The sequence below is a fragment of the Trichoplusia ni genome, chromosome 3, assembly GCF_003590095.1.
Source record: "Trichoplusia ni isolate ovarian cell line Hi5 chromosome 3, tn1, whole genome shotgun sequence".
Taxonomy (NCBI): Eukaryota; Metazoa; Arthropoda; class Insecta; order Lepidoptera; family Noctuidae; genus Trichoplusia; species Trichoplusia ni.
In genome coordinates this window covers 4,187,069-4,200,837 of record NC_039480.1, presented here as the reverse complement: position 1 = coordinate 4,200,837, position 13,769 = coordinate 4,187,069, and the positions used below count along the sequence as shown (strand labels likewise).

The 13,769-nt window shown below is 34.7% G+C and overlaps 2 protein-coding genes across 9 annotated transcripts in view; one reads left to right on the top strand and one right to left on the bottom strand.

Annotated features, from left to right (window-relative positions):
- The window catches only part of LOC113508942, a 100,788-nt gene extending 94,333 nt beyond the window's left edge, over positions 1–6,455 (top strand). For 2 of the 8 annotated variants that reach the window (XM_026892151.1, XM_026892145.1), the window contains 4 exons: positions 346–467; positions 1,636–1,756; positions 2,682–2,712; positions 6,232–6,455. In XM_026892151.1, coding sequence (XP_026747952.1) covers positions 346–467; positions 1,636–1,756; positions 2,682–2,712; positions 6,232–6,329 — 372 coding nt within the window. In that variant the 3' untranslated portion in view covers positions 6,330–6,455. Of the gene's footprint in view, positions 1–345; positions 468–1,635; positions 1,757–2,681; positions 2,713–2,886; positions 2,920–4,471; positions 4,718–6,231 lie in introns of those variants that run through there. The other 6 variants (XR_003402055.1, XR_003402056.1, XM_026892149.1 and 3 more) reach the window with 6 other exon arrangements.
- A 4,627-nt stretch (positions 6,456–11,082) lies between these two features.
- Positions 11,083–12,514, bottom strand: LOC113508955. The gene is made up of 2 exons (XM_026892169.1): positions 11,995–12,514; positions 11,083–11,581 (listed from the first exon to the last, which is right to left on the bottom strand). Exons 1-2 carry the CDS (start codon positions 12,405–12,407, stop codon positions 11,152–11,154), a joined length of 843 nt encoding a protein of 280 aa, XP_026747970.1. The 5' UTR covers positions 12,408–12,514; the 3' UTR covers positions 11,083–11,151.
- Positions 12,515–13,769: the final 1,255 nt, after the last annotated feature.

Below are 13,769 nucleotides of genomic sequence, written 5' to 3'. Positions count from 1 at the left end.
ATGGAACACAAAAAAGTTTTTTTCAATTTGAACCAAGTAGTTCCTGAGATTAGCGCGGTCATACAAACAAACTCTTCAGTTTTATATATTAGTACTAGCTTTTCGCCCGCGGCTTCGCCCGCGTCGAGGTCGGTTATATCGCGTTTCCAAGAGAACTCTTCAAAAATCTGGGATAAAAACTATCCTATGTTCTATCTCAAGGTCAACTCTATCTCTGTACCAAATTTCATTAAAATCAGTTCAGTGGTTTAGACGTGAAAGCGTAACATACAGACAGACAGAGTTACTTTCGCATTTATAATATTAGTAGGGATAAATCATAACATTATAATCTCTCTCCCGCAGTCCACGCCGGAGATGTTGGGTCGCCTGAACGGCGGCCGGCGAGTCGACTACGTGTTGCAAGAGGCCCCCTTGGAGATGATCAACGAGTACATCTTCGCGATGAGCAGCCACGTTGGATACTGGTGAGGAAGCTTGAAGCTTTGACAGCTGTCAGTTGTGACAGGTGTCAGAATGTGAACTGTTTAAACTAATTTAATACAAAAACGAAATATTGAAGGAAACGGTTTTTGTAAATACCTTTTAGGTACCCATGTGCAATCACTACACGACACTGGCGGAAATTATTGTAAAGAACAGCAGATTCCCATAAATTAAAAGAAAACTAATTTAATGTAGGAGGAGGTTTTTAATTTGTCTTTTTTAATGTTTGTTATATTTGAATTTAAGACTGAGAAGGGTTTTTTTACCATTTTGCCTGTCCCTTTGTCTGTAATCAAATCTTGCAAGCTAAAGATCTTATTCCTGGTTACCGATTGAAATGAGATTATGCTAGCATATGTATGTGGCGTGACAATGCAATATTATGATGACATGGAGCTGATCTGATGATGGACAGTGCTTCCAACCCAACTCCCTCGTGTTGATTCATTTTGAATTCATCAATCCAACCATTTAAAAGCACCTGACAAACATCGTAATGACTTGGAATATATAATTTTTTTTTGTATCCTTTTTTTGTATTGTAGTTATTATTATAAAAAAAGGTTTTTGCTTTGAAAAACCTTTTTTTATTATAATAACTAGCTGACCCGTCAAACGTTGTTTTGCCTAATAAATTATTTCTAGTTGTATGTATTGTTAGTGTCACATTATAAAAAAGAAAATCGTCCAAAAAAATATTTTTTCTTTTTTAGTGTGAGCAACCCCCATCACTTAGGGGTATAAAAAAATAGATGCTGTTCTATTCTCAGACCTATCCAATATGTATACAAAATTTCATCAAAATCGGTCGAACGGTTTCGGAGGAGTACGGTAACTAACATCGTGACACGGGAATTTTATATATTAGAAGAGACTATGCAACTCACACGTCGCGCTCAGGCGGGTTAGGTCCTCAATCACGCTAAACCGCGTGCGCGATTTGTCGCGGATTCGATCCCCGCGTAAGACAAGCATTTGTGTGATCCACGAATACTTGTCCTGAGTCTGGGTGTCTTTGTGCTTGTGACTTGAATGTTTGTGAAACCCCCGCGATAAAAAGATTAAGTTCTTTACTGCAGGAAATGTATTATTAAAAAAAAAATATCTATCCATATAATAATAATGTAATAAATAACCTAATATCACCAGGGAATCCGAAGACACGATGCTGTTGATGCTTCGAGAGATATATTCAGCGTTGGGCGTCCAGCCCGACTCCACGGTACCGCAACAAAACATGACGGTGCAAAGAACTAGGACTGCTAAACCGGTGAGTAACACCAGCCCACTGTTGGGCACAGGCCTCTCCTCATATAGGGAAGATTTGAGCATTCTCCCACGTTTTTATACACTCACTTTTCTTATTTGTTTGTCGTTCCAGTTGGATTTTTGCAACTCAATTTTGAGGCACTTCCCAATAAGCTAGCAGGCTGAAGTTTTCAGGGTAGCTTCAAACCCGATGACAATGCAATTTACAATTATAAAAATTGACAAAGATAAAATGTGACGTTTAAAAATGTGGGTGTTTAGATTTTTTTTAACTATTCGTTATTTGGTCTAGTGGTTAGTGACCCTGACTGCTAATACCAGAGGTCGTAGGCAGTTTGTGTGATGAGCATGATCATTTGTTCTGTGTCTGGGTGTAATTTATCTATATTATGTATGTATTTAGAAATATATAAGTATGTTTATCAGTTGTCTAGTACTCATAACACAAGCTTTGTTTAGTTTGAGACTAGATAGCGTTGTGTGAATGTTGTGGAATGTTATATCATATTACTACTAACTGTTGCCCGCGACTCCGTCTGCGTGGACTTCAGTTTACAGCGTTCGGTGGTCCCCGTTTCCATGGAAACAATCCCCTTAGTGATCTTATAGCTTTTACACACCTTTTCAATTTTCCCTCGGGAACTATTTCAAAAATCGGGATAAAAGGTAGCCTATGTTCTTTTCCATGTCAATGGAACTTTTTCACGTAAAAACCACTCAACGGATTTAGACGAAACGTAGTATATAGATAGTTTATAACCTGGATTAACACAGTATAGGTTTTATCCCGATTTTATGTTCCCGTGGGATCATTTTTTATTTGTGGCTATGGTCGTAAATTCGACAAACGCGCAAAAAACTTTGTGAATTATATCGTTGAAAAGATGTCCTTTTATTTCATTTATATGTTGTTTTTCTTTTTTCAGGATGAGACCATAGTCATTGGCCATGCTTCGGGTATGTATTCAGAAATAATGTTTAAAAAGCATGTAAAACATTTTGATTATAATATTCATGATAATTATCTACTTCCCGTGGTGAAATAATTTAATAGACAATAATTTAACTATTTTGTTCATGAGAAATAGCTAGTCCCATAAATATACAAGAATTTTGTTTATTTTTTTACAGATTTCCCATCGACAAGCCACGGCTCAGTATGACGTGAGAGCATAGACAAAAATAATTTTAGTTAACTTTTTTTTTAAACGTGTATAGATAAAAAATGCATTTCCGATTTGAAAATGTTCACAAAATTAGAAGCCTTTCTACGGAAAAATATTTATTTAAGTTGTTTTTTTTTTGTATTTTAATTTAATTTTTCGTTAGCAAATATTAATCAATACTTGTGTAAACAAACGCTTTGATCTACTTTCTAAAAATATTAGTTTAATCGTTGCACACAATTACAAAATAACATTTTTTGTTGCAGTCGGTTAAAACAATTATTCATTTAAAATCTTAAGATTGATAACCATTTAATTCACTATAACAAAGTAACTGTTAGCAACAATTTTGCTAATTAATAATGTTTTTTCATATATACTTATGAAAGTAAATTTAATATGGCCGATTTTTCAATCGTCAGATAACTTTTATTCGACGAATATGTTTGACGTTGACACAGCGTTTGTATAGAAAATATGTCAAACGGCCATATTTATTCCTCAGATAGAAGTTAAGTGATGATGGAAATATCAGGCCTAAATAACTTTTAAATTTATTGAATACAGTAAATTATTGTTTTATTAATCTGAACGAATGGTACGACGTGACTTAAACTTTTTCATAAAAACACAAACATTACATGTTTATAATAACTCCTGCAGTAATGAATATTATCCTTGTATCGCCGGGGTTACACAAACATTCAAGTCACATGCACAAAGACACCCAGACTCAGGACAAGCATTCGTGGATCACACAAACGCTTGTCCTACGAGATCGAACTAACACGTCGCGCTCAGTGGGTTCGGCGTGGCGCATTATTCGGCTATCCGTGCAAAAATAATGGATACGTATTTTTGATTTTATCAAAAACATAGAATTGATCCTTAATAACTTTAATTTTCAGTAAAAAAGTGTACTAAAAAGTGACGTCACACGAGAACTTACTGTATTTTCTTCATATTATGTTTTCACGATTAAATGATAAAATACGTATCCAATAATTTTGAAAGGCAAGACAAATTGGTGTTTATTTTTTGTTAAATTCCCTCACCATCTTGCAAATTTATAACTTCATAGATATTTTCGTAAATCCCACTGTTATTAAATGATGTAACGGTTGAGCACGCGTTGCGATGTAACGGACCCATCCGGAGTCCTTAATCATGAGTAGACGCGGAAGGCGAGCGAGTCTAACCTTCTAAAGTAATCGGGCTACCCCGATAAATACGCGTGAGTAAACCGTTACATCATTTAATAATGAATCAGTCTCATGATAGTTACTATCAAAACACAATCCCACTGTTGGACAAAGGCCTGATATACAAAAACCCATCTTAAAAATTACCTCAGCCTGTGTTTCGATGTTGCTAGAACCATTATTTTTCCATTGACAGGGATGGAACTAAGATATATAGATAGCCCCATCTCTTTCTTGCAATTGAACTATTATGGCTACAACACTTGATACAGGCTGGGTCTGTCTTTGTCTATCTTCTTAGGCCTTATCCTACTGTCTTTAACTATAACTATCATTTTTCATTTTAAGCCTTGTCCCGAAGAAAAGTGTCTCCTCACGCTAACGCTGACGAATCACTCAAATGTATTGAACCGACAAGTCAAAGTTAGGGCGTCACCCAAACTCATACTCGAAAAATTCATTCAAATCTGTTCAGCCGTTTACGAGGATTTCAGTGATATACACACGTACGGTATGGAATTATAATATAATTATAATTAAAGACTAGCCGGTCCAACAAACGTTGTTTTGTCATATAAATTATGTATAGGGAATATTTGGTAAAGAAAAAACATTATATACGATTTAAAAAAATAATTATTGGCATGTAAAATTAAATATATGTTGTCCAATACGCGGACCTAGCCAAAATTTCACGAAGATCTGTCGAGCCATTTCCAAAGAGTTTAATTTTAAACATTGTGACACTAAATTCTTTTTATACACTAGCTGACCCTCCAACTATTATTTTGTTCTTCTCAAACCTAACCAATATGGACACAATTTTTTTAACAGTTTAATTATAAACACCAAGACACTATAATTTTATATAATAGAAGATTCAGAACGTCATGCTATTCGCCTCTTATATCAACAAACAATAATAATTTTTGTTCATATTAATAACGTTACTATATGAATTTTTTTTCAAGGTTGTTTTTCATCTACTTACATGTCATCAGCAATAGAGTTTTTGACAAAACAAATCTAAGTTATCTGTCACACAGGTTTCCCAAAAATATTGAAAAAGTATTTTTCAGCTTCACAATACTAGCTTTTCGGCCGCGGCTTCGGTTATATTGCGTTTCCAAGAGAACTCTTCAAAAGTCTTCTTTCTCAAGGTCAACTCTATCTCGCATTTATAATATTAGTAGGTATTTAAAATGTATGGTAGTGAGGGCTAGTAACATCACTTGCTAGTAAAAAACGTATTGGTAAGTGACGTCATATGATATTTAATTTCACTGTATCCCCTTCATTTTTTTTTACAAGATAAAATAATAAATATGTATCTAACATTTTTTGGAAATCTATCTGACAGGTTTTTTTTTTTGTCAAAAATGCTATTAATCTTAATTTAAGCTATGCTAGAAATATCGTATGATACATTTCTGACGATGATATATCGCTTTTGGATAACAACGCTTGTAGCCAAGTTACATTACTCCTCGCGCTAACGCTGACGAATCACTCAAATGTATTGAACTGACAAGTCATAGTCACGTCACTTGTCGCAACGGAATGTCATTCATATACATTTGAAGTTTTCTATTCGTTTTCTATTGCAATTTAACTTTATTTACGATATTTCTTGCATAATCTTAATAAACCTTTAGACTATCTATTATTTATTTTAGGTTATGTTTTGTAATTTTTCCGTAGATTGACTTTCAATAGTCATAAATATTTATTTTGTGACACAAACAATAGGTTTAATCAATTAGGTGGGATAATTAATGTTTTTATTTTATATTTTGTATGCCTCATAATGAAATACTCTGATTTTGGCGTGCTTCTTGCGGTTTAATCTTGGATGGGTTACCATTTTGAAACCTTGTGGCCTTTCTTTTAGAAAAACACTTAATATCTCGCCATTGCTCCCGACTGTCATACGCTACTTAATCTTTGACAGTTCAAGTCATTAGAATTTTGACAGCCAGTCTTAATATGGAATACCAATTGGTGTAAAAAAAGCATATATTTTTAAGTTTATAGAGTACCAATGATTGTTCCGTTGGTAACAATAATTATGAAATTCTGAATAAAACCAGCTTCTGACTGTTTTACAGCAGGCCTCTTATACAGAAAACGAAAATTGATCACCACGCTTATGTGCTGCCCCACGGTGGGCGCCATTACTGAAGCTGTTAATAACACCAGCCTGTAACTGTCCCACTGCATGCCTCTCATATAGACAACGAGCATTGATCAGCAATCTTGAGTATTTATTTAAATGATGTTTAAAGAAAAACTAATGTAATTTTATAATTTTGAAATAGGTAGTCTGTAAAGGCTAACAAAATATATTATAAAGACACGACACCTTTTAAATTATTGTAGGAAATCCAGTATTTCACAGGAAAAAAAATGTAAAAAATCGAAAAAAAAAACTGATATTATTTGATTTATTAAGATTTATCAAAACTTTGTTTATTATTAAGATAATTATTTGGCGAGGAAAGTATGAAAACCGGTTAGAATTTATGGTTTTGTTTAATTAAATTTTGTAGTTTCTGGGTACAAATGCAATGAAACTGTTGCACAACAGTTGTCGTTGCGCGACAAAATTGTTGCCTAACTTTTTTGTTGCCTGTAAAAAATGTAATTCTTACTTGCTCTCTACACCTAAACGTCATATTTAAAATTTTAAATCTATTTTTACCCTAACTATCATTTTCGATTATTACCGATAAATTAAATTGTTATATATCTAAAAAATACTCTCACTTATCAGCAATGTTTTAATAATATCGGTAATAATCGGTTTTAGAGCACAACTGTAATTGAAAACCGATCTTTTCACCGGTTTTCTAGCCTTCATTTTAAATTCAAATTATTTTCTGTAGAGAAAAGTTGAATTGAGAAAATTTAGTTTTATTGTTCACTTGGCTATAGAATATTATTGATTATGGCTAAGCTTTCGTCGTTTTTAAATGTATTTTTGACCGACTTCCGAAAAAGGAGGTTATTAATTCAAATGTTTGTATTTTTTATATGTATGTTGGGCCATAACTCCGTTAAATATATACGGTCTTGCAAAATTATTTTTACTACGCAATGTTGATACGGTCATGAGTTTGATGGGTTACCGTCGTTTATAAATTTGTCCTTTCTTTAGCCTTTTTGTCCGCAACATTCAATGTCTGGCTGTCATAACGAGTTTCTCCGTGTTTCGGAATGCACGTTAAATTGTGGGTCCCGGCTGTTATTCATACATCTTTGACAGTCGTTACAGGTCAGAAGCTAGAAAGTCTGTCAACCGTTCTAACTAAGAGGTTTCGTGTTGCCCAGGTAACTGGGTTGAGGAGGTCAGATAGGCAGTCGCTCCTTGTAAAACACTGGTATTTAACTGAATCCGGTTAGACTGGAAGCCGACTCCAACAAGGTTAAGATGATGATGACTTGCACTTGGCCTTTTTAATATATATTTAGTAAATGAATTGTGTGCTTTTGAAATAACCAATAAAATTCTATAGCAAAATAAACTCAAGCTTTTGTTAACATTAAATTATAATTGTCTTGTTTATCTTTATTTGTTATTTATTTAAATATAATTGATAGATTGACAGTTCAAAAATCTGGTATAACAGCCAAGTAAAAAAAAGAAATAGTAAAAAAAACTGTTTACAACACGATCCTCTTAGCTTACTTTCTTTCTGTCGGATCAAAAACTTGTCAGTACTTGTTGAACCCAACCCACTGGGGTTATGTAATTATTAAAATCTTATACGTATATTATATATTTTAAAACAATATTATGAATATGAATTTAAATAAAAACTAACACATTTATATTACATAGAAATTATGTATTGAAGAAATCAGAAATAAATTATTCTGTTAGATATTTTTTTTGTACATTTCGACACTCCTTTAAATGCAAACTGCTAGATGATTTGACAACTGCTCAATTGTAATCGGGGCCGGTATACGTAGCTCTCATGTCAATCTATCAATTATATAACATTTTCTTGTTCTTTTTTGCAAAATATTATGTATTTATAATAAAGTAAAGAAAAAGTTAAACCAAATAGCGACGGATGTATTATTAATTGTTTTGTTCTAATTCAATTTTCTGGTGAATGAAATTTCCGAAACGTTTATTATGTTTAATATTTAGTTAACAGAGTCAGCTCTTTCAACCAATAAAATAGTTTTAAAGTCGTTCAAAGCTGTGTTTTGAAACACACAACAGCTACGTCGTAGCCTATTTAGTTAGTTATTTGTTTAAGGGCTGATTTTTCAATCGCCTGATAACTTTTATTCGACGAATATGTTTGACGTTTTGACAGCTTTTGTATAGAAAATATTTCAAACGGCCATATTCATTCCTCAAATAAAAGTTATCTGACGATTGAAAAATCGGGCTAGCTTTTAAATCATTCGATCACCCCGTTTTGACAAAGCTTCGCCTTGGTTTAACTTTTCAGCGTTTAATTAAGTTGGAAATTATTGGATTCCAAGACTAAACTGTTTATTTAATAAAAAAAAAAGAATTGTTATAATTATTTGTTTTAAGTTTTTCTCCATCATTATTTATGTAACGATCATGTAAACGAAATTGTTAACATTAAAAATAAAGTTTATATTTTACTAAGATGGCTGACTTTTTTTTTGACCTTTCAGATTTTTGAGTTCATCCAGGATGTCAGATAATTAAACTTAATTACAAGTATTAAATAAATAAAAAACCCGCCGATCTTGGATCCTTTTATTATAGTTTTCTCCTAGTCAAGACGTTTTATTTGATACACATATATAAAGAATTATATATAAATCCCGCCTTTTTGTGATGGCGGCCATTTCTACTACTAGATTCTTTGACAAGGTAGGACGCCTTATAATGATATCGTGTTGCCCAAGTAACTGGGTTGAGGAGGTCAGATAAGCAGTCGCTCCTTGTAAAACACTGGTACCTAGCTAAATCCGGTTAGACTGGAAGCCGACCCCAACATAGTTGGGAAAAGGCTAGGATGATGATGATGGTAAGGCACCTTATACTAACCATCCCTTACAGATTGTTGCAGTTGTTTCCAAGACGATTTTTGCCCTGGGAAACACCGAGATTAAGTGTTAGGTAGTTTTCGTGGGATTATCATATTACTATATTATAGGACTGGTGATCCTGGTTTTCAGGAGTTGCAATGAAGGACAGGTATGGCGAGCTTGTCACCTGAAAATAATACAGTTGTAATTGGTGTGGCGTAAATAAACTAAGTCTGAAGTGGGGATGGGGAAGACAGACGCCCTTTTTTAATTTTTATTAATGTTTAGAGACTCCCTTTTATGTGCCGTTTTGCTTCCACAACCGTTATTTCTTAGGTGACCCATATTAATGAATTAAAGTCTGGTGTCGCGGGAGTTTTCACAAACCTCCAAGTCACATGCACAAAGATACCCAGACTCAGAACAAGCATTCGTGGATCACACAAACTCGTGTCCTACGCGGGGAACCCGCGACAAATCGCACTCAGTGTGTTGGCGTAGTGACCTCAACCACACCGCTATCCGTGCAATCATCGTAATTTAAAAAGACATGTGAAAATAAAATACATTTTGATTTTGTTGTTCCATTTATTGCAAAATTCAGTTCTTTTTCAAGCTTAACCGTTCTATTCTTACACAGCACCAAAAACTGAGAGTCAAAACACTCCAATGTCAAAATTTGAAAAGTTAGACAATATTATTTGTGTTGGCAGGACATAGGAGAAGCCACAATATGCTGTGATAAGCATAGCTAGTGAAATACAAAGATGAACGCCAAGTCTGAACACAAATTCGTGAGATTTTGACAACGAATCCGGCTTTTCGTCGACATTTTTGTTTATGTTTTTCTCGAGCGCCGCCGGTTTTACGTAAACTGGGCGCGGCCTCCTAACCTTCTTTGTAGTTACAACCTTTTTCTTAGCTGGTAGACTACACTTGCTGGTCTTCGTGATAAAGTCTCCGTCGATGTCCATTTTGTACCAAGACTTGTGCTTGTCAAAAATTGTGATTTTACTGTTACTTCGCGTCAAATCCATTTTTTGTTTTATTATTAAATAGTACAAAATAATTTACATAGAATCGGCACTTCTGATTTTCATGACAAATTTTGACAATGGAACTTTGACTGTGAGTTTTTTTCTTCTTGTATTGACAGAGTCATGTTAAGGCTTTTAAAAAGATTGTAATATTTTTTTATGCCAAAATAACTGAGAAGGTGTTATAGGTAGTCGCTGTGTTCACAACGACGGCGCTCCTAGAAGCTACAAATATCCTATAATTGACTGGCCTGCTGATCTACTGGTTAGTGGCCCTGACTGCTGTACTGGTCGTAGGTTTGATTTCCACCCAGGACAAATCTGCGTGATTTTTGCCCAGCCGTCTATGCGGCTGACGTAACCCGCCCACCCCATTTTAGCCTGGCAGCCTTTTTGCCGACGCCTATAATCCCACAATTGGAACGCAGCGTGGTGTTGATTATCAAAAATATAGTGACCACATAATACTTTCACGTTAACATTGAAAGGTCCGATCAGAATGCAGTACCTCACTTCGTCGACATCAGCTAGTAGACAGAATTGTTTTTAACCATTTCGCTATCTGTGCGTCTGTGCTGCTAACACCAATGATATAATTCAAGTGCAAGCTTAATTAGCTCAAGAATAGTCTCATATATATGTATATTCTAATTCTAACTAATATATAAAGCTGAAGAGTTTGTTTGTTTGAACGCGCTAATTCAGGAACTACATAGACTACATCGAAGAAGGCTTTAGGCTATAAACCATCACGCTGCGACTAATAGGAGCGTAGATACAATGGAAAATGTGAAAAAAAAAACAGGGCAGGTATAAATCATAACTTATATCTTCTACCCACGGGGACGAAGTCGCGGGCAACAGCTAGTTAATACTAAAATCCAATAAAACAAAATATTAACATAGGACATTTAATAACCATAATTATCTTTAAAAATACAACACAAAATACAATTTATTTCATTCTCAATCATCGCCATCTTCATCTCCGTCATCATCGATGATGCTTGCTATCTTTCTCGAAGTCTCCTTAAGAAGCTGTTCGCTAAATTTTGGGAATTTCTCTTCAAAACTCGCTTTTAAGCTATCGAGATCAAATCTCTCCTTTTCCATCTCTTCAATAGTAACTTGTGACTTCTCATACTCTTTAAATTTATCTATATCTAGATTGGATTCCTTTTTAATCTTTTCTAGCCCGTCTATGGCATCATTGACTGCTTCTAGGAGTTGTTTGTGCCCGGACTGCTTGTTGTAACCAAAGTCTACATTTTTCAGTTCAATTCGGTCAAGATGAGCTTGTTCTGTATTTGCCAGATCTTTTAGGAGTGACTCCGCATTTGAATTTTCGGTCATTTCATAGAAACAGGAGTTGTCATTGCTTTTTAAGTCGAGTAGCCTGAAAGATATAAGATTTATTAGCTAATTATATTATTAATTGCACTGTGTCTGATATACCCACACCTTACTGTGAAATTTAAGTAAATTTGGTCCAGGCATTTTAGCATAAAACATTAACAACAAACATACACACAATTTCACTTTGTAATGTTAGTAATTATATTTAAAATAAGCTTGTAATTCTGCTATTGGCCGCCTGGGACATAGTAAAACATACAAGAAATGTTTAAATTCAGTTTTTGCGATTTCACAATTCATTCAATCATTGCTGTACTGTCATTGAAACTTAATGGAAATATTTAGAGGATGAATGTGAAGGGAAAGAGGCCGAAGAGAGTGGCATAGACAAAGGGAGGCAAAGGCAGTGTTGGTTATTCAAATCTAATGATTACAATGTATACAGGAATTAACCTTTTTTGTTCAACCACAAAAGATATATCTTTCAATCGCCGACTAGTTTTATCCAACTGGCTCATCGTTTTCTGGAACCTGTCAGCTAGTTGCGCCATTTGTAAGTCCATAATAGTTTCCTCTCTTTCAAATTTTTCATCAACTAGACATTCTTCGAGCATGGCGCGAACGAACTTTCCGTAAGCGATTTGGCGGTTTTCCGTATCAAAATCCGGAAGTCCTTGGAGTTCTGATTTCAAAACTGTGGCGTCCGGATTCAAAGTCGTATTTGGATTACTCGTCTTTTTCGCTTTGGGTGCGGGTTTATCTTTGGCAGTAACTTTAGTCGACGATGTGGCGGCAGCTGTTATAGGACGCCGAGTTTTTAAAGCATTCCTTGCGGCTGGCCCCGAAGCTTTCGTTTTATCAGACATCTTATAACAATTATCAACAAAATAAAAATATATCGATCAATCCAATTTTGTTTTCAGGTTTTGCTGTTAGCCTGACGTTGTTTTTAAACGGCTGTCAAATTACGTTTCGTTGCCATAGTAACCATGATTTTATATTGCGTTCAGAAATTAACTTTGCCGTTTTAAATAATTATTTTTACTGAATATTAATTTAATAAATTACTGAAAGCAGTAAGGCGGCTTCGGATTTAAACTTTAAGAATGTTTGAAAGATAAATAAAAGCATTTCTATTTGAAGGAAATAGGAATAGGAATGTCTTTCAAGGGAGTTTTTAACACGCTTTTATTAGCTTCACTTGTTAGTATGTAAGAAAATTTTCTTAGCTTTCTTTCAGCTTGGCCTGAGAGAGTTGTAGTAATTTATTTCCACACACAATGTGCCTAAAAATTCTCCACAGCTTGATCCTTATTAATAAAAAACATAATATACACGAAGTCGGCATATTGTGTTAAATTAGTCTCAAAGAGAACTCTATGTGAGGGAAAGGAAACTAGAAAAATTATGAATCGGGTTAACCTACTTTATGCTATCACAGCTATCACTACAAAAATATACTTGTCAAAATATTTGCATAGGATTATTTTTCACCTCAATATGTTCTTTAAACTATTCACTGTTATCAAATGTAACTTATATTCCTAACAAATATTGATTTGTATTCTTAACAACTCCAAGGATCTATTTTAGTCCAATGATACCATCATCATCCACAGCCTTTATCCTCCCACTGCTGGGCAAAGGCCTCCCTTTCTCGTGCCAATTTCTACGGCCCAGTGCCAGGCTCATCCAGACTCGACCCGAGACCTTAACTATGTCATCGACCCATCTTGCTCCCGGACGACCGACGTTTCTTTTGCCTTGCATTGGTCATTATTCTGTCACCAGCTTAGTCCACATGCCGTCACTTGGTCCGGCCAAATGACACATAAAAACTGATTTTTTGTTAGATTTCTGGTCACCTGCTATTAAGTACACATCTTTGACAGTCGTTACAGGTAGTCAGAAGCTAGAAAGTCTGACAACCAGTCTAACTAAGGGTTATCCTTATCGCGTTGTCTCTAACTGGGTTGAGGAGGTCAGATAGGCACTCGCTCTGTACAATACTGGTACTCAGCATTCGGTTAGACTGGGAGCCGACCCACATAGTTAGACAAAAATCTCAGCCGATTTTTAAGTTATATAAAATGAAAAACACATTTTTATGAATTAGTATTTTATTAAGTTCTTTACATAAGGCATAGACAATATACAATTGAGTGAGTGAATGAACCAAATTGAGTGTAGCTAAAACTAAAGATAGTGTGACCAGGGGCTTAGATAAT